This window comes from Colossoma macropomum, unplaced genomic scaffold (genome assembly GCF_904425465.1).
Source record: "Colossoma macropomum unplaced genomic scaffold, Colossoma_macropomum, whole genome shotgun sequence".
NCBI classification, from domain to species: domain Eukaryota; kingdom Metazoa; phylum Chordata; class Actinopteri; order Characiformes; family Serrasalmidae; genus Colossoma; species Colossoma macropomum.
In genome coordinates, this window is record NW_023494790.1 from 16,251,837 (window position 1) to 16,272,730 (window position 20,894).

General features: G+C 42.3%; 1 protein-coding gene across 1 annotated transcript; it reads right to left on the reverse strand.

Annotated features, from left to right (window-relative positions):
• Positions 1-1,266: 1,266 nt before the first annotated feature.
• Positions 1,267-15,545, reverse strand: polr2a (RNA polymerase II subunit A). The gene is made up of 28 exons (XM_036572353.1): positions 15,219-15,545; positions 14,158-14,290; positions 13,888-14,024; positions 13,578-13,751; positions 13,117-13,398; positions 12,820-12,981; positions 12,351-12,571; positions 12,100-12,232; positions 11,870-11,994; positions 11,528-11,738; positions 11,180-11,389; positions 10,766-10,934; positions 10,573-10,667; positions 10,156-10,359; positions 9,802-10,024; positions 9,484-9,667; positions 9,152-9,323; positions 8,772-8,877; positions 8,031-8,236; positions 7,341-7,812; positions 7,065-7,165; positions 6,788-6,892; positions 6,413-6,595; positions 6,027-6,230; positions 5,576-5,762; positions 5,376-5,489; positions 5,023-5,172; positions 1,267-4,895 (listed from the first exon to the last, which is right to left on the reverse strand). Exons 1-28 carry the CDS (start codon positions 15,303-15,305, stop codon positions 3,745-3,747), a joined length of 5,901 nt encoding a protein of 1,966 aa, XP_036428246.1. The 5' UTR covers positions 15,306-15,545; the 3' UTR covers positions 1,267-3,744.
• Positions 15,546-20,894: the final 5,349 nt, after the last annotated feature.

The window sequence follows — 20,894 nt, forward strand, 5'->3', positions numbered from 1 at the left end:
AAGTTTCTTTGGCTTAATTCACAGTTTACCCTTTTATTGAACCAGGTAACCTCACTAAGTTATGAATCCATCTTAGCAGCCTACTTTCCTGCAATCAAGAGTTAATGTGAGCATGCACAGATAAACACATAGACTGGAATGGAACACATGGTTTTTAATGCAATTATAAAACAGATGTTAAAACATTAAAAGCATGCTGTTGACATTCAGGCAAACTTCATCGCAGGAAAGAGTAGAGATGGTAATCTAAAAGATGTAAGCTTGGAAGAAGCAGGAGCTTCAGGCATCCCTCCCAAAGTCTTCCTCTTAAACTTCAGTTATTTCATAACTTTACTCTGTATCTTACATAAAAAAAGCATGCCTAACTGGGCAAGTGACTGCCATCTTAAATTTCAGTTCCCTATGAAACTGAGGTGTCAAACTGGGCTCCTTCTGGGGAACTGCTCTTCACAGATTTGCATTTTCCCTCTTCTCATTTGAATTAAACTCACAAAAGCCTTACTAATCAAGTGTGTTTAAAGAGGATGAACACTAAACTCTGCAGAGCTGTGGACTAGAATGAACTCAGTAAAGGATTTTCTATCCATATCTTTCACACAAATTTTTAAAATGCACATAAATAACCTAGATAAAAATCCAGAAAGTCCAAAAATGACTACATATCACAAGTGTTTAAACATACATAAAGAGAAAAAGTTTGTTGAAGTGATTGACAGATTTTTCAAATAAATTATGACATAGCTGGAACAAAAGTCACATGTTTGGTACCATGTCCTCTCAGAACAGTTTGTGGTGAGCAAGGGCAAAGTAGGACGATGACTTCAATGGGCCACCAATCGCTACACCCAGTGTCTCAGAGTTGCTGGGCTACAGCTACACACATTTGACAGACAGTCATCAAAAGAGCGAAACCAGTAGTAAACAAAGGTTGAATCACTGAACAATTTTGACAGACTTGTTTTACAACATATGGTGCAAGCATCTTGCATCATCCTTCAGGAATTTGCACAAACCACTGGTTGAAAACACTCATTAATTTGCTTTTGCTTTACAGGTTTAATGGAAAACTTGTAAAACCTGAATGGAAAGGCAGTTTTCCAAAGTAATCACCTTACTGTTAAAAGTGCAGCAAGTAAAGATCTTTGGAACTAAACTGCCTGCACTTAACTCCTCCTTAACTGCTGCTCTTTTCAAAGCTAATTAGCAATTCAGTAGTTCACCACCACCAATGCAAGATTTAGTGCACCAAATAAAAGACCCCAAAAATGTGTAGACAAACTTTTATTGTTTTACCAAGTCAGAAACAAACAAAACAGATACAGAGAATTAAGTCATTTTCTATACAGTGGCAATTTAATTTAAATCTTCCTTTTCCCCTCAAACCCAGCCCAGTATTTACTCAAACTGAAGAAAACCCCATCTCAATTTACACAAATGCGCACACACACACACTCCTCCAAACTTACACTCACTCAAACGCTCACGCACTCTACTGGGGGTCTGGGTGCATAAAAATCAAATGAAACTTTAAGAAACATCGTTGAAACTGAAGGCAATCTAGGGCGTCAGAGAGACACTGAAAAACCTGCTCTCACCAGTGTAATCTAAGGCCTTAAATCTAACATTTTGTACAATGCAAGCCCAAACCTGGGCATCGCTCATCGAGGCAAAGCTCTCATTCTGAAACAGTTAGCCAGCGGTCAGTAAATAAGGAACAACTGCTGTTCTTCATAACACAGGCTTAGCCAAGCCACCAGTCTAAACAGCAAGAGAAGCCATTCATGTCAGGAATAAATCCTGCTTCCATAAACTTAAAAGAAACTTTTCCTGGACACAGGTTCCCAATATGATACAGTATTTTTAAAGCCCTCCCACCCTCCCCAACCCCAAATCACAGGAACAGACACTTTTAAACAAAAAAAGAAAACAAAGCGGCAAACACTGATTTAACAAAGTCTTGGGCTACATTTGGACAGAAGGGGAGAAGGTGGGTACTGGACCTGAAAGGGAACCAGTTCCACCTGCCGGTATGACAGATGTCAGACAGAATGCATTAGATTTACAGTTAAGATTCAGCTCTTTAACCAGGATTCAGGGGATAGGCTTATTGTCCACTTGTTTCAAGTCCACACCCTCTGACAATCTTAACCACATTCTTCACTCTCCAAAGTCATTTGGTTGTTGAAATGGCTTTGCTGCCCCCTGCTGTTGCTACCTGTATAACTGCAGACACTAGAGTGATCACAAACAGAAAGGAAAAGAAACTGCATTTGTTCTGCATAAAAGCATGGCATGATCATATAAAAATCGCTTTAGTTTTATAGGTCTATAGAAATAAGTGGCTTATAGGAACCTGCATATATTCTGAAGGAACATCATCTTCTCCACAACTCAATCCAAAAGTAAACCCTGACCCAAGCAACACCTATAAAGCCAAAACAATTAAATAAAAAGAGAAAAAATGAATTTCCCTCAGGAATTCACCCAAGAGAATATTGCTCTTGCTTAAATAAGTGACTCAAAAAGAGATGAGCATTTATACACATGCTAATCAGAAAATGAAGATACTGATAGGGGAGGTGGTCTCAAGGAAGATTAAGGTAAAAAGCAGATGCAAATAACATTACCTGGTGCAATTTTTGCAAACCAGTGCATCTATGACCACACCTCTCCTCCCACAATCTCACTCTAAAATCAACAAAAACAGAACTACCAATAGTCTCTTCAGAGGCATGTGATTGCTGGCCATCACTTTCTCTTCGTTTCACGGTTATTCAAAATTGGTTCATTGGACGCTGGTGAAAGATAAGGCTTGCATCTTTGAAGGAGATATTTACAGGGGAAAAAGGGGAGGAGAAACAGGGTGACGCCAAACAAACGCCTCAAGATGATTACCTTTGACTCTCCTGCAAGTGGCCATCCAATATGACCCTTTCTTCCATGCTACTGGCTAGTATGAGTGTTTGCTGTGTATACTACACAAATCTGCATAAAGGCTCATGTTAAAAATTCTAATGTATAAAGAACTTTAACCAATCGATTCCTCAAACTGAACTTCATGAACTCAAATCTGGCTCAAAATGATTAACATTAGAAGAGGTTCAGTTGATTCTTTCCATTTACATGGATAAACAAACTGATAAGCGCATATTTACAGAGCAAAAACAAGTCGACATTAGATACGTTTCAGTAAATGTCATATCTGCACACCTCACTAGTCAACTATAGTGATTTCAAAATTCCATCTGCAGATACAACCCACTATTTTCCTTCTGAAGGCTTTTGGCAATACTTTCATTTCTTTGATTTCCTTTACATCCAACACTGAAGTTCAGACTGACAGACGGTTGGATTGAGGAGGGGTGTGTGTTGTAACCACGCAAGTCCTCCCTTGATTTTTACCAATTGTGGGGTAAGTTACTATACAATAACTGCACCCATGAAACTTAAACGATAATAAAGAAGTCTAGTCAAAAGGCAGCCATTTTTAAAGTTCAAATCTATGACATAACATAGTAAATACAGAGCCTGTTTGCAAAGGCTGTATAAGAATTGTCCAACAGGTCCAAAAAGAAAAGATTTCAAAACAATTTTCACAAGTGAGACCCCAGGTTCCTTCGTTTCTTCTCTGAATCACAATGATGACTCATGCCAAACGGCAACACTTTTGTCTTTTCTCCCAGGGTCAAAGGGTCAGTCATAAAAGCATAAGTACATATAGTGGCTCCTCCCCACCAGTCAGCTTCAGTTGTTTTCCTCATCACTGTCATCAGGGCTGATAGCTGGACTGTAGGTTGGAGAGGTGGGGCTGTAGCCAGGAGATGTGGGGCTGTACGTGGAGCCTTTAGGGCTAGTGGGCGAGTACGTAGGGGATGTGGGGGAGTATTTGGGTGAAGTTGGGGAGTAGGTTGGGGAAGTGGGGGAATATTTGGGGCTGGTTGGGGTGTAGGTGGGAGATGTAGGAGAATAGGTAGGAGAAGTTGGGCTGTACTTGGGCGTGGTAGGCGAGTATGTGGGAGAGGTTGGGCTGTACTTGGGTGAAGTGGGTGAATACTTTGGTGAAGTGGGTGAGTATTTGGGAGAAGTGGGTGTGTACTCTGGAGAACTGGGGCTGTAGGATGGAGAGGTGGGGGTGTATTTTGGAGACGTTGGGGAGTACGACGGGGAGCTTGGACTGTAAGAGGGCGAGCTTGGGGTGTAAGTGGGGGACTGAGGGGTGTAACGTGGACTGGATGGAGAGTAGGATGGAGAAGTAGGAGAGTAAGAAGGAGATGTTGGAGAGTAGTTTGGGCTGGTGGGGGTGTAATTTGGAGAAGTGGGTGAGTAGGAAGGGGAAGTTGGACTGTAAGATGGAGATGTTGGTGAGTAACTGGGGGAAGTAGGGGTGTAGTTTGGTGAAGTCGGGCTGTAACTTGGCGATGTTGGTGAGTAAGAGGGTGATGTTGGTGAGTAAGAGGGTGACGTCGGGGAATAAGAAGGTGACGTCGGGGAATAAGATGGCGATGTTGGAGAATAGGATGGTGATGTAGGGCTATAGCTGGGTGAGGTTGGGCTGTAGCTGGGCGAGGTTGGGCTGTAACTAGGCGAAGTGGGTGAATATGATGGTGAGGTTGGAGAATAAGATGGAGATGTTGGAGAATAGGAGGGTGAAGTCGGTGAATAGCTTGGAGAGGTAGGAGAATAAGACGGTGACGTTGGGGAGTAGGAGGGTGAGGTTGGAGAATAAGACGGAGATGTAGGGCTGTAGTTGGGGCTGGTTGGAGAATATGAAGGAGAAGTTGGAGAGTAAGATGGAGACGTTGGGGAGTAGCCAGGGCTCTGTGGTGTGTATCCTCCAGGGGAGCGTGGCTCATAGGCTGGAGAGGTGGGGGAATAGTTTGGAGACATGGCACCACCTGCAGGAGAGGAAAAGCAGATAAGAACACTTCCGAAATTCCAGCTTAATTCAATATAATACTTTTCCCACTTTGTCGGGACATTTTGATCTTAAATGTAAAACAATCAATTGGACCTCGGTCTTACCTGGAGAGGGAATGTAAGGGCTGGCTGGTCCAGGAGAGCCAGGAGAGCCAGGAGTAGGAGACCATGCAGGGGAGTAGCCTGGAGAGAAGCCACTTGCATCGGATGCAGCGCTGGGTGAGAAGCCTGCACCCCCGGGAGTCATTCCACTTCCTAGATAAAAGAAAAAAAAAAAAGGAAAATTGCTCACTGAACACAAAAGGAGTATAGGGTCAGAGATTAAGTTATGGGTCTTTATTCTGGAGGACAAGACTAGTCATTGCAACCCACAAGCTTAAACACCAACTCACTCTGAATATCAAGTTATCCACTAGAAAGGAATCAAATTTGGACAAAAACCAAGAACATGTACTCACCCATGCTGGGTGACCAGGCACCGTAAGCTGGGGTAGCACCTGTGTTCCAGGGGGTCATGGCAGGAGACATGCCACTCATGGGACTGGGAGCAGAGCCAAAGAACATTCCCGTTGCTGTGAAGGGGGAAGAAAAATGTAGTTTGCTTTCCAAGCTTGAGTCAAAATTCCTCTCAATTTTGCAAGAAACATGAACAACTTACGTCCAGCAACACTGATACCAGGGATGTTGGTGGGAATCTCCATGCCATATTTGCATTTCTCAGCATCCAGCAGCAGGTCAAAGCAGCCAGTGCCAGCAGGAGCCAACTGTCCCAGCATGATGTTTTCAGACACTCCCTTCATAGGATCACACTCTCCATGGGAGGATGCTTCCATCAATACATCCACCTGCACGTGGAGAAAGACACACTTAGGATTTCCTTGATTTCCTTGCACAACACAGTAGCCATGTGGATGTACAGTTAGTATATTCAGCTCTAAAATCCTTCCTATGGGCCTCAGAATAGTACATGAAAAAGGAAAAAAAAAAGCCTCCATATAGGTTAAGAAGCAAAAAATGCTGCAGTTATTTCTTCCATTTCCAATAACCAACTACAAACATTACGCAAAGATTAATCGCACAATATTACTTATACACAAGTATGTTCTCACCGTCTCTTCAAAAGAACACTTCATGAGTGGTCCAGTGTCTTGTCTGTTGATGCCGTGACGGGTGATGGCCATCAGGTGACCTCGGCAAGTCATGGTGTCACAGAGCAGGGCAAGGTGACGGTAGTTGACATATGAACCATCAAAGGAGATGACATGGTACAATTCTCTCTCTAGAGCCTTGCGTACTGCCTCAATACCGAGCACCTACGGGCAAGTAAACGAGAAGCTGAAACCAAACTAAAACGAGAAGGACAAAAACAGCTGCCCTGCATTTTCCAGCCAGCTAGCTACTAACATCCTATAATTATGATTCTATAGTTCTGGCTGGCTTCCTGAACACAGGCTGCCTTCTCTGCTTAGGATTTTAAGACAAAACCGAGACTCACAGTAAAGATCTCCACAATGTCGTTGGAGGTGGTCCTGACAGGGTCCACGTCTTTCTCACTTAGAACTCTCATAAGACTGACACCGTCCGTCTCCAAAATCCATTCTTGCAGGGCCTTAAACTCACCATCCTCTGTGATTATGATCTTTTTCTTGTTGTCTGTCTGAGGAAGATGCATGTACACCTGTAAGAAAGGAATGAGAGTGAGTTTAATGCAAATAAACCAAAGTTCTGATTCAGGTTCTGTAAGAGCATGTCTGAATTTGAAAAGCACCAAGCTGAATAAGTAACTATTTGCATTGTGGTGTAGATTATTCCATTTTTTCCCCCGTTTAACTAGAATTTGCCAAAAAAAAATGGCGGCTTGAGCTCTTGCCTTGCTGATCTGTTCAATGCCTTGAAGGGTCATGTCGGTCAGCATGTTGGATTCAATGCACCGCAAAAACACATCATCGTCCATCTTATCCACCACCTCCTCATCCTGTCCAGAGGAATAAAAATTGATGAGTGAGTTGCTATTTGCTTATTTAGGGAATAAACATGTAAAGCACACAGATAAATGTACAAGTACCCCTTTTGTTTTAGCAATAAAACTATTTTTAATTAAAAGCAAAAGCCATGTAACAAGCAATCGTGCAGTGGGCAAAACTCACCTCCTGGAATTTGTTCTCATCGCTGTTCATTATTCTGATTCGCAGCACCAGTTTCTCAGCGTTATCGTCATTGAAAATACAGTTCAGATCATCACCAAATCCTGAGAGGCAGAAACACTCAATGACCACAAGCTTACAAACCTTTATAAAAGAGGCACATAAGTGTGTAAATATTTAATAGCAACCATTCTTCTGCACACTCCTGCTGAGAGAAAGAAATTCTCTGAGCTTATGTGCTACTTGATACCTAACCCAAAGGTCTCATTTTTGCTTCACCTGCATTGATCTTTTCTGCGATCTGCTCCATGGTCAGCTTGCGGTCAGTCATGTGTTTGCGATCCAGCTCGATACGCAGCAGCCAGGGCGAGATGCGGGTCACGTCAAAGTCGGGCATTTCATAGTAAACGTTCACCCACTCTTGATCCTCAGCCACCACCGTGCTCTGTGGGTTGGGGTCGTAGTAGATGGCAGTGTTGGCAGTGACCTTGCGCAGTGTAGTGTGCTCCAGGCGACACAGGATGTCTTTGGCTCGCTCGGCATCACGAGCCGCCTGGCCCAACAGGAACACTGTGAGGGAAGGAGTTTTGGGCCTTTTGGAGATGTTGATCAGCTCTTTGAGACGAGGCACACCCAAGGTGACGTTCTTGGCCGACACACCGGCATAATGGAAGGTGTTCAGGGTCATCTGGGTGGCAGGCTCTCCCAGAGACTGAGCAGCCAGAGCACCTACCATCTCACCTGGGTGAGCCTAAATATGATTAGATTAGCATTTAGTTAGAAATTGTCCCAGTTTCAGAAAAGAGCAACACTGGTTAAAAAGCTTGTTAAGCTGCTAAGCTGTACAAAGTAATGCCATCTTAACTGCACTCCCTCATCTCTTACTGAACAGATACAGACATGCGGCAAACATGTTTCTGGCCTCGGCCCCTATTTATATTCCTTATACATACATGATTCAGTACTCACAATAGACTGGTTGAACTTTGTCTCAATCTCCCCTAGCAGCCACTCAAAGGCTTCCGTGCTAAGGCGGAACTCCTCAGTCATTCGCCTGGAGCAGAGGGTGGAGCGCAGATGGATGTTAAAGAGCAATGTAGCATTCTGCTGGGCCTGCTTGCTTAGTGGGTCGTCACCGTTTACAATTATCAGCTTCTTACTCAGCTCTTGCACACCTATGAGAGGGAAACATGTGATGTAAACATCAGTATATAGAATTTCTGCCACCAACAATAAGTCAAAGCAGCTACTATAAAACAACCTGCTTCAAAGGATCAAAACTTTCCAGTTACATTTTTTTCATATATGAAATTGAACTGTAAAACGTTTCATGGCTCCTTGGTTGTGATTATTTCAAGCAAAATTATCTGAGAACTAGTTGACAAAGTGTTTTCAAAATCATGACGTTCTGCCAAGGACAGCATGATCTGTGAGGATCTGTGTCCCTTGCTAAGTCCTCTGCATGCTTTATTTAGCAGCCACAAGCCATGGGTCTTTATTTAGCTGGGAGACTTGTTCAATAGCCAGTAATATTAAGGCAGCTACAGAAGTATTGTTTAGAGAAATCACCAATAACTAAGATCAAAAATGGAAAACTGTCAAAAAGCAAATAGTATGAAATAAAAAGCATCAGAAGAGGCAGACTACAGGGATTTCAGACCAGTTTTGGTCAATAAGCAGATGGACAAGTGATATTTTCAAGCTACACACCCTCCACCACTCTTAAAGGGTTCAGATCAGTTGGAGTTCGTGTGTTGATGCGGAAAATCTTCTGTGCATTCCAGATCATTCTGGCAAGATTGCACGGCAGCACCACCTGCAGGAGACGAGAGGAAAGTACAGCACATTAACACTGGGAATTAGAGGGAATCCTAAATTAAATGCCCTGGCACAAGATAATGGATTTTGTGTGGATCATACTACATAGACAATTCAATTTGCTGGATATATGCAAGCTAGGTATGAATTTGTATAAGAAAGAAAAATAGCCAAATCAGTGAACTACAATGAAACAATTTATGTTTATATAAACTCATTACCAGACTAGCATATAAATCAGTGCAAAAACATTACCACTGAAAGTTACAGACCTTGCTGTCTCCAGTAGGAAAAATGGCCCTAAGAATCTCTCGGTCTTCCCTCATCTTTTCAAACTCTCTCTCCAGAGAGCTCTGCACATGTGCATTGGTCATCACATCCTTCAACACATCTTCCTGTAGGGTGCGCCGGAGAGCTCGCTCATTGGTATAGTCAAACTTGAACCTTTGGGATTAAACAAAGAGGTTGAAAGTCACGGTCATGACGTCAAATAGGAGATAATCACCTGGGCTTGGGCACACATACTGATATGGACATCAAGCAAATGAGAAGACAAACTAGACCTGCACACTCGCTGCACTTTCATACTAAAACCTGAACTCACTTTTTCTCGAAAGCTTTGTTAGAGGGCTTAAGAGTGGCCATGTTCTGGAACTCTACAGCCTCCCCTGCCAGACCGTCCTCTCCATATCTCAGCTGCACCACCTGGTTAATGGAGTTCCTCACTGTGGCATCATACTTCACCATGATAGACTCCATAGACTTGATCAGACGACGCTGAATATAACCTGAGTAGAGAAATACAAGGAAATTCAGCTCCAGTAGGCAATGTGTTATGGCTACGATGCTACACAATGCAAAGTAGCATGATGTTTTGATTTCTCAATGTAACTAAGAACTTCCTCCCATTCATATTCTCTACCTGTCTCAGCAGTTTTCACAGCTGTGTCGATCAGACCCTCTCTTCCTCCCATGGCGTGGAAGAAAAACTCTGTAGGTGTAAGTCCAGCCAGGTAGGAGTTCTCCACAAACCCTCTACTCTCTGGACCATAGTCATCTTTGATGAAGTGAGGCAGAGTGCGATGCTTGAAGCCGAAAGGGATACGCTTACCCTCAACGTTCTGCTGCCCCACTACAGCAATAACCTAGAAGTAAACAGAAGGAAACAAATGAGGATTGGTCCCCCACTAAAAATAAAAAACCTACACAAACATTTAACTACAGACACACATGGGAAAATTATTTTCAGCCAAACACTGCTGATCTGACAACTCACCTGTGAGATGTTAATTTTAGATCCTTTGGATCCAGCCACCACCATGGACTTGAAGTTGTTGTACTCAGACAGCGATTTTTGCGCAGAGGATCCGGTCTTGTCTCGAGCATCGTTCAGAATACGGTTGACCTGGTTCTCAAAGGTCTGCCTTAGTGTGTTACCTGGAGTGGGTTCCAGTTCATTGTTGTGGGCTTTCTCAATGACCTGAGGACAAAGAGGAAGATTGTAAGAACATGGGAGCAAAAGTGAACACAAAAAAAATCTGGGAATTGGGCCAAGTTCCTATTCTTTGGTAACAAACACATTTCAAGGAACAGCAAAGGAAAGAGTAACTTGTGTAGCAGTTAATGTTTCAAATTTGTAAATGTACCATATTGTAAATGTGTGCACAATGTGTGTGATTTAAGAGATTTATACCTCTATCACATCTTGCTTGGCCTTCTTAATAGTGTTCTGAATGTCAAGATATGTCTTAGCATCAGCAATTGAGTCACCAATACCAATGGAGTGACCTGTGAGAGACAAAACATGACAAGTGTGAATAAACAAAAATTAATTTAAAAAAAATGTAAAAAAAAAAATCTACACAGACACATCCTCTTTCTCTTACCCTCGATGAGCAACCAGTTGTTGACCACAGTTTGGATGTTTGAGTAGAAGAGGCGAGTGATGTCATGACCCATCTCCAGATATGAGATGTGCACAAGGGAACCAGCAGAGGTACCAAGGGACTTCTTACAAAGAATCCCCATGATCAACTCACCATTCTCCACAATCACCTGCAACAGCAAGGAACATACTGATCAATAAAGGTTAAGCAACATAAAAATCTAATTCTTAGTCTCATTGCTCCTTGTCATTATACCAGATTAGAAAATTACATCACTAAGAAAAACATTAATATTACCACAGTCATTATTCAAAGAACATGATGCCTTAAATATGATCAGATAATGCATGTAAATACATTTATATTCTAATTGGACAACAGTGGCATCTCCATATTTCTGGTGTTGCACGGCACCTTTGTGTCTCCAGGAGAGATGTGCTTATAGGGGCCGCTGTCCTCGTCATCCGGATGGGTACTGTGCGTACGAATGACATTGATATGGCCTGGGATGATCAAGCTGAAGATCTGTTTGCCAGTCCAGAGAGGTCTTGGCTTCAGGATGGCTGGCTGTGGCACTTTACCATCCCAGGTGGAGAGGAACATCAGAAGATTCATCACTTCCCCCTGGTCAAAGTTCACAGAAGAAACACAGTCACAATCATCTGTATATTCCTGAGAGCTTAATTTCACTGAAAGAACATTATTTGATATTAAAAATTTGTAGATGAATGCACTTTTTCTGGATTGATGTATGGTACATACCCTCTCTAAGAAGACATCTCTCTTTGTGAACTTGCGCACTGCAGTGAGTGTGTCCTGCACGATACCCATGACAGGTCTGTTGGACTGGGGTGTGACGATCATACGAGGCACCATTGCCAGTTCCTGAATCTCAGCACGAGTCTCCAGTGACTGGGGCAAGTGCAGGTTCATCTCATCCCCATCAAAGTCAGCATTGTACGGGGTTGTTACACTGCAGAGAACAGGAGTTAAAAATGTGTGATTTCAATAAGATCAGTGTTTATTTCCTCACCTAAAAAGTACACATTCATAAAATCATTTCAGGTATACCACATTTGTAAAACTAAAGCAGACTAAGCAAACCTGAGATTAAGTCGGAATGTAGACCAGGGCAGGATTCGAACCCTGTGGCCCATCATAGACATTTTGTGCAATGTAGGCTGTCTGTTGAAGATAACGATGTCTCCATCACACATATGTCGTTCCACCTGTTGAAGCATAAAGGATACAGTCACTCTATTCCAACCAAAATAATGTGAAACGCTTTAAAAGTAAAACAATCTAAGGAACAATGGCAAACAGCCCCTCTTTACCTTATATCCAATCTGAAGGTGAAGATCACTCGGTTTGGGGTGGAACCGAAGGTCAATCCTGTCTCCATTATCACGGATGATGTATTTGGCTCCTGGATACTGACTGTTACCTCTTCTCACAAGCTCCTGGAGCCTGGAAATACGAAGCATAAGGTATTTAGAAAATGACAGGAAACTCGACCTTAAATGCTATTCGTCACACATCAATGCATAAAAAAAGAAAAACGCATATAAACAAAATTTTTGGTTACCTGTCGATGTTAAATGGTGTGACAATCTCTGGGAAGGTCATGTTGGCAGCGATGGAACGAGGGACGCCCACCTGATCGATCTGTAAGTTGGGGTCAGGCGTAATGACGGTTCGGGCAGAGAAGTCCACACGCTTTCCCATCAGGTTACCTCGCACTCGCCCCTCTTTACCCTTCAGTCTTTGCTTGATGGATTTGAGTGGACGGCCTGATTTTTGCATTGCCTGAAATCACAGTTTTACAGATTTTAGCAGACTTGAACTAAAGCTTGTTAAAAGCTGTACTGCATGCTCTACACAATCACTGGTTGGCCTTTTCAAAACTCTTACACAGAGACACAAAGGTAAAGTTACAGAAGCAATTCGTCATGAGCATAGATATACTTTTAGTGAATGTGGTAATTACTTATAGGGACAAAAATATATAATGGGAGCCCTGGATTCTTCTTCTGCACACAGAAGCAATATCTTACTCGAGGTAAGCCAGGCAGCTCATTGTCCACCATTGTGGCCACATGGAACTGCAGAAGCTTGACGTCTTCTGCTATAACGTGTGCGGCAGCTCCACTTTGTTCGTTCCGTCGAAGCTGGTTATTAATTTTTACAATGTCAGCTAGCTTGTGGGTCAGATCATCCTGAGAGGAACACAAGAACATGGAAAGTCTAAATCAGACAAAAACTGTTAGTGTATTAAGTCTGTAAATTCTAAGCTACCGAAAATAGATCCCAGGACAGTTATAAACACTTCACAAACTAGAGTGTACTCTCACCTGGTTTCTAGCAGACCCCTGCATGACAACAGCAGGTCGGACAGCGAGGGGGGGCACAGGCAACACGGTGACGATCATCCACTCAGGCCGTGCATATTTGGGGTCCATGCCCAGGATGATGTCCTCCTCATCTGAGATGCGTTTGAAAATCTCATGGACACGCTCAGGGCTGAGGAGAATCTTTTTCTCCTGAGAGTCCTCGTTCACATGCTTCCACTCAGCGTATAATTCCAGACCTGAGCGCCGGATACGTGGCTGGTACCGTCCACAGCCACCGTGTCCCTGGCAAAAAGGCAAAGAAGGTCAGTACGAGTGGCAAACTTTTTATTTTAAAACAGACCTCTGAACCGCATGTTAAAGATTAGTAAATAAGCACTGCTCCTTTCACCTTCCTAGCACAAAAAGATGAAGAGCTTGTTGGACTACTGAGGCCTTACTGTTTACATTTTTTAGCCCACTACCTTCTCCTTAGTGATGTCCTCATCATTCTCCTGTTGCTCAACTCCAAACTTGTTGTCCATCTCTTCCCCACCCTCACAGATGTTTTTGCCTTTACACAGGTCATATACATGGGTCAGACGTTTTCGTGGCTGGCCTTTCGACTTTGACAGGATGTCTTTGATCTTTGGATTATTCTGGAAAGAGGGCATGAGAGCCAAAAAAAAATTCAGTACATAGGAAGAGAGCAGTCACTTAAATTTTGTATGAATACAAATAGTCAGGAAAAACATACATGTAACATACACAACAGTGGATTATTACAATACATACCGCATCAACCAGTAATTTGGAACAAAAGAAACAGACGCAGCGGAGGACTTTCATGATCTTTGTTATGAAGCCAACATGAAAGACTGGCTTTGCCAACTCAATGTGACCAAAGTGGCCGGGGCACTCCGTCATGTTACCTGTGATGCATGTAGCCACAAATTAGTTTAATCACCACAAGTTGGTTAGCTCCATATGTGCCAATAATTAGTGAAATATGAAAACTAAACCAGGGCAAGACCAGGTTTTTACAACAAAAACAAACAAATTTACCTGCACATGTCTGGCACCGGCCTGATCGTTCTATTACACCCTGTCGGGGGTCCATGAGACCACCCAATTTTGGGCGCCCACCTTCTGTGGTCTCAGGGTACTTGATGCCCCCTTCTGTGACAGACATCCGTTTCTGCAAAGAAATTACACAACATATCAAGCTGCTGTCAGTTTACAAATATCAAGTTACCACTACTTAGACAATCCATTCAATAAGTACACAAAATACAGCTTTCCCGTCACAGTATTACTTAACAGTGACTATTATGTAACTTTACATGGTAATTAACAAAGACACTTAGGCTAGTTATCCTATTCCTTTTTAACAAATTGTGAGCACAACACGGAACCAGTTAGTCTAAGGTAAAAAGAGGAACATCAACATGCTAACCAAAGTATCTTTAAAATTGTTAAAATCAGGCACAGTTGCTCTGGAGTATAAACTAATCTCTTATATTTACTCTTAGCTGAAAAATGTCTTCATGCAACAGTACTATAATACATATTCTTTAATGAGTTGAGGTCGTGTCCTTGAAACTGAGTTTAGTTTGTCTCCTAAATACTGTATACATGATACCCACAAGAAACTTGTGCTATATAAAAATATTAAAAAAAGAAAAAAGGCAAAAAAGAGCATGCGTTATAATTTTTCATGTTAATTTTTATTGTGAGAAATGTGAGAGGATGAGAAACATGAAGTCAGACTTTGGGTCTAACAAGAAAGTAATGCTTCAATGCACGAAAGAGTAAAGAGTTGTTTTTTTTTTTTAAGTATTTACTGGTTAACACAACGTACTTTAATTCGTCTAGCTAAAATCTAAAACAATTAAGATTATTTATTTACTCCTGACCAAACTTTCTTACAGCGTGCGCCTGGCGTCACCTGGAACATGTGTCGGCTAACAGGCTAAGCTAACTATAACAGGCGCACCGACAACACGAAGGATTATTTATTTCTCCCAACTGATTAACAGCTAGTAAAAACCGACGGAGGTCAGATTGATATGTTACTGCTGTCCAAAAAATTAAGAGAATACCCCTCCCAAAGGCAGGAGACCTACAAGCTCATCTGGACTGATGATGCCGAACTGAACTCTCTTGATGAGGCGCAGTGGGCATGCGCTGTCGCTGGAAGGCGGTCCGTGCATCCTGTCTATTCAAAGAGACGCGTCCTCCCTCGGCACGCCGCTTTGAAAGAGGGAACAGCTCTGAAACGCCACCAAGACTCTCTCCTGGCACCCAAAGGTGGCCGGAACGCGTCCGATGGCGGTTTCCCCACTGACCAGCGTTCCTCACTACCCAATGTGCCTATTTATTTGTTTATAAATTAACCACTTAAACTGTTGGCTAGCCCCTTCCCTTTCCCTGATCTACACTCCGGTGCGCTCTCAGCGCAACTGAGAGACAACTGCTCCCACACGTCTTTATATAGACTGTAAGCTTAGCTACGGGTTCACACACTCTAAACAGAAGGGGCAAAACAGTCAGTGGGCGGGTTCTAGAGTGAAGTTGCTTGACGCCTATTGGCCATGCGAGGAGCGTAAATGAATAATTCATTAAGAGAGACGTACGACCAATGGTTTCGCGCGTTTTTGAGCCGAACGAAACTTAATGTGAGAAAGGCGGGAAAACTGGCACGAAGGCAACCGATTGGTCTATCCCGACAAAGGGCGTGTTCAGGAACGTTCTACCCGTATGTTTCTCATAATATTCACCAAATCGGAGCCTGATTCGACAGTGTCCTTATAAATATGTATTAACAAGTAACGGCGGGCCAATCGCTGTGAACGCGGGTCAGCGTCAGCGCGATATTCGTATGGTGCCGCCTCTTTTACGAACATTACCGATGTTTGCCGATGGATATTTTTTGCCCCTTCTAAGCAAAAGTAAAAAAAACTGCCCCTCTCCGCTCCGTCTCGCTCTGGATCAGCTACGAGTCCTGGAAAAGAAGCTCCCCGAAAGGCCTACCTCAAACCTTCGACATTAACGCCTATATTTTTGTGTTAATATATTATAGCCTGCCAGTTTAAGTTACTTCACTGATGTTTTTCAGCACGCCTGTAAACATTAATGAAGATTTACGTAGCATTTTTCTTAATTTGTTGATATTTTATGGGAAATTGCACGAGTCCTGGGAGTCGAGTAAAAGAGACGGCCGGACAGCACGCACTTATTTCGGTATGCGAAGTTGGAAAGCCCCCAGAAAGCCTGGAGCTTCATACCAACTATAATTTTTAACGTATTTTATACTAAAATCTTCAGATGTGATTTTTGTAGTGTTTATGTAACAATGGTTAAAGATAAGTCAGTGTGGGTTGTATTTTAATGTATATAATTAAATTTTAAGGTTTAGGCCGCGTTTTAATCGTAGCTACGAAGCTAACGACTAACGTTAAGGGTAACTGGTGAAATATGATACAAGAAATATTTCGAATCAGGGATCGTACAAACAAAGTTTACGGTAACACTTAATGTGACATCGGTAGTATTTTGACGTGCCTGAAATTTGATGTCCTGTTCTCGAGCTTCTTGTTCGATTTTTTCCGTTCCACCTTAAATGGTGCAGTAGTTGAATTCTGGTGCCTGGGGCGTCAGTATGTAACTACTGCACCATTTAAGGTGGAACGGAAAAAAATTCGAACAAGAAGCTCGCGAATTAAGAGGTTGAGCCCAGCTTCGCTTCATTTTTGGGAAATTAAAGCAATTAAGTTAGCTTACCTATGAAAACTGTTAGCTAGCGTAAGTAAGCTAGCTAACCTAGTTAGCGTAGATTTGTGTTCTTTTTTTACTCCTATCATTTTAAAATCTGTAGCGAATAAACTGCGGACCTAGTTAACCCTCATCTTGTTTAATATTCGGTGACATGTCCGTTAAAGTGAGATATATGAAGCCTGTTGTGTTTGTATTCATCTGAAAGCAGTCGTCGAGAAGATGAGTACGTTGATACAACATGGCCGCCGGGATTGTGCTTTGCTAACCAGCTCTATGTCCGCCACGGCACCCGATTGAGCCGGGGAGCCAGCTTTTGTCCCGGGGAACAGAAGGGCGATTTACCTGCTTTAACACAGTTTTTTAACCTGGTATTTTTCTAATGAATTTAATCAGATGTGATACAGCAGGGAAATGGCCCAACTGTACGGGACGTCAGCCCTCCAAGACCGAACCAGTCTCTGAGCTAAAACAGATTATGTTCTATGGCCGGTGGGACTTCTCTCGACATGATTTAGGCATATATTCGACAGCCAGTAGCCATTTGAGTGCTAAACACTAAGCTTGTGTGTAGTATTTAACTATATTTAAACCACTGTATGGGAGTTTTAGACGTTCACTTGTTTGTTTTTTTTATTTACTCTTAAAATAACATAACTTGGTGACATTTCCTCCGTGGTATATAACAGCTTAAGTCAAATCAACCGCTTTATGTATTAAAAACACGGCTGTGACTTCAAGTAATTCGGCTAAAGATACAGGCATTTGACCGAATAAGCACTAGCTAACGTTAGCTGTTCTGGTTAGCAAGTCTCAATTTTGAATTGCTCGGTGTCCTTAACTAACTCAGGGGGCTGTATGGGCTTAGGTGGTTAAATTTGCACAGGGAATTGACCTTCCACTGGTTGAATATTTTTTAATGGTATTATCAGCGTTGATTTTGGTTCTGTTAGACAGCTGACCTGGAAACCGATAAAAGTTGAGTGCTTTTGTTTTGTGATGTTAGCTGGCTACCTAGCAAGCTAGCTAGCTAATACACAGAGCTAAGCTAAACTAATGTTGGTGCTTGGCAAAAGCAGACAGATTTTGGTGTTGCCTTTTTCAGTTCTGGTACACTCTATATTTTCTTGTTTTAATTATGAATCTGTAAATGAGCACAGGACTCAAAATATTGCCAGGTGTTTTTAGGCTGTTTTGGCATCTGCTAATTATTTGTTGCTAGCTTCTTTGGCTAACGGTCTTTGCTGTGCTTTGTTTGCTGTAACTAAGCTAACCCTGTCAGTTATTGTGTGCTTTCGATGTACTCGTCTTTGTTTCGGTGTTGGCGTTGATATCACGTTCGGAAAATCTAGTCATGTTAAAAAAGAAAGTAGTTATATCGACACTTATTTGACTCTTTCAATATGGCGGGGTAAAGATGCACTGCTGAACAAAAATGGAGACTGTCTTTAGTCAGCAGGGAAGAGTAAACCGGGGTTGCGTAATTTACCAGCTAACGATAACAGTGCGCTGTTGTCTGTACTGTAATTTCGCTCGACACGGTCAGTTCGGCGAGTGCAATTACAATGTGGGACAGAACCCTATCGACCACTGGATGTGATCTTGATCAGATACCCGGCCCGGTTCTCAACGTTGTTGAGTTTATGTGGCCTGTTTGAACGCAGGCAGTTCAGCACCGAGGGGTTTTAACAGCACAGCCCTGTTAGGTTATATAACCTGATTATGTGCTGCTACTCTTCCCACATTTCTGTACTTCTAAATGGTTTACCTCAGTGTGAACCTATGATGTAGCAGCTAGCTGTACCATATAGCCAACTAGTTTGCTGTATTCTAGTGTTCTGTATTCAAAATCCACTAAGCAGCTATTTCTGAGCCATGTTTTTATGTCTTGCATTGTCTGATGAATGCTAGTCTATGGCTTTGAGGTCACAGTATCAGTGCTTGACCCGCTGTAAGCCTAGTTCTATGTACTTGTCATTGTAAACGTTTTTAAATACTCTGTATTTGCTTGTAAGTCTCGACTGGTTTGAGAATAAAATAATATTCCTTAAAACTGACTCTTTGTCCTCTTTTCACAGGATTGTGTCTCTCAGATAGTACATTAATATTACTCAAGCCTTACTGGTTGAAGCCGCATGGGCCACTGTGTCCACTGTAGAAAAAGCACTGGAGTTAAAGAACGTTTGACGACCCTTCAGTGGCTGCACAGCGCCACCGTGTGGCAGACACTAAAACCCAGTTATGCAAGTGTTCCACTCCTACAGCCTCCTCTGCTGGAGTACAGCATTACTGCCGGTAGTTCAGTCCGTTCAAGTCAGGACTTAACCAGAGGTCACCACTCTTATCCGGAGAGGACAAGTGTGGCTGCAGGTTTTTGTTGCAACCAAGCAGGAGCATACTCCATATAGCTCATCAGTTGTTTGAATGTTAGGACAAATTGATTAAACAAGAGGAATCGGGTGTGCTGCTAGATTCGAATGAAAACTTGTTGCCACACCTGGCGCTCTCCGGATAAGATTGGTAACCTCTGCTCTTAATGAAAAAACATCAATTTGCAGATGCAGGACTTTTTGTCTGGACAAGGATTAAGTCTAGTCCTGTCTGGACTAACCTGTGTAGTTTAAAACAAAAATAAGACAGGATTAGAAAAGTCTAGCAAGTTATTATAAAATATTTAAATCTTGGGGTACTGTAAGCACAAGCTGAATTATGTTGCATATACTATGCAGTCAAGAAGCAAGTATCTCCATCCTTTTCAGTAATCATAGTTGCATAAAATACATTAAAGTGTGTTTAATAACAAGCAGATGCAATCAGGCCTGGTAGTGTAAAAGTCGACTTTCAAAGGATGGACGAACAAGAGTAATTGTGATCTGTCTGATATTAATGATTTCAGAAGGCCTCAGTGTTTAGAAATTGGTGATCACCATTTACACAACCAGCCAATCCTGAATTACTCCAGTTAGTGAAGCCAGAGGGGAGAGAACATTTTAAAGCATTCGGTATGACTGAGATAGATTATTTGTTTGGGTTGTTCAGGGTCTGCATTTTGTTTGTCATATTTACCATAGTGGTGATGAATATCTTTGGTAAAAGTAAAGTGTAATGAATAGGCAGCTGAATTATTTTTTTTAAACTTGAAATATGTCAGAACCCAGTGTTCCTGGGTTGTGCAGGGACATCTGCGCTGGGTAAAATTCTCTGGAACTGACTGGAGCAAGTCGGGTTGCGTGTAGCACACAAAAAAGTAAGTATCAAATTGCGCCTTAATGTATCTATTTGAGTTGTAATGTAAAAACATTTTAAAGATGTACCACCTTCCCCAAATTCTCTTGTAGCATTGCTACCTGTCTGAATGCATTTTGTGCATGTTTTTAGTTTAAACCAATGTGCTTTACCTCCATTTTTCTGAATAGCATGTATTACGCAAGAAGACAACATACAGCGTTATAGTGTTACTAATAGCAAAATTTAAAACTATGCACTAGTGTGTTTTGTCAGGTCTCAGAAAAAGAACAAGCAGGTCTGTATTGCTGTCCACCCACCCCAGATCAGCCAAGACATGTTTTGCACTGGAGCTTTGAGGCTAGTAGCAAGTAATGGAAGCTTACATCCCACCAGTTAGCATTGTGGAAACTGCAAGCCCTAACCATAAGCAAGTTGTTTTTAAATGATTTACCTCATCATGGTGTGTGTTGGTTTGGACATCTCTGATCGGCTACATTTATGGTAAGGAGAAAATTGTGTGGATTTGAATTTGACTACAAGAAGAGCACAAGTTCTTTGTTTATAAACTGCACCTCCCCTTTTGATGTCTGTAGTACAGTGGTTTCCAGCCCTGGACCAGGAGTACCGCTGGCCTGCATATTTTTGTATTTTTCCTGCTCTAACACAGTTAATCGAATGAATCAGGTAATTAAAGAGCCCTTCCAGAGTTGAGGTTGGTAACACAAGATGTCCAGGACAGGAATATTCAAGGATCAGGCCTGGGAGACACTGTTCTTGCGCTGTGGAGTGGGTATGCTCAT

Excerpts from the sequence above, each read along its gene's own strand:
- polr2a (XM_036572353.1), bottom strand. The coding sequence starts at position 15,305 with ATGCACGGACCGCCTTCCAGCGACAGCGCATGCCCACTGCGCCTCATC. Across the intron at positions 12,982-13,116 it reads AGGGGTCTGCTAGAAACCAG|GATGATCTGACCCACAAGCT; the intron begins GTGAGAGTACAC and ends TGTTCCTCTCAG. Across the intron at positions 8,878-9,151 it reads TTCCTACTGGAGACAGCAAG|GTGGTGCTGCCGTGCAATCT; the intron begins GTCTGTAACTTT and ends CGTCTCCTGCAG.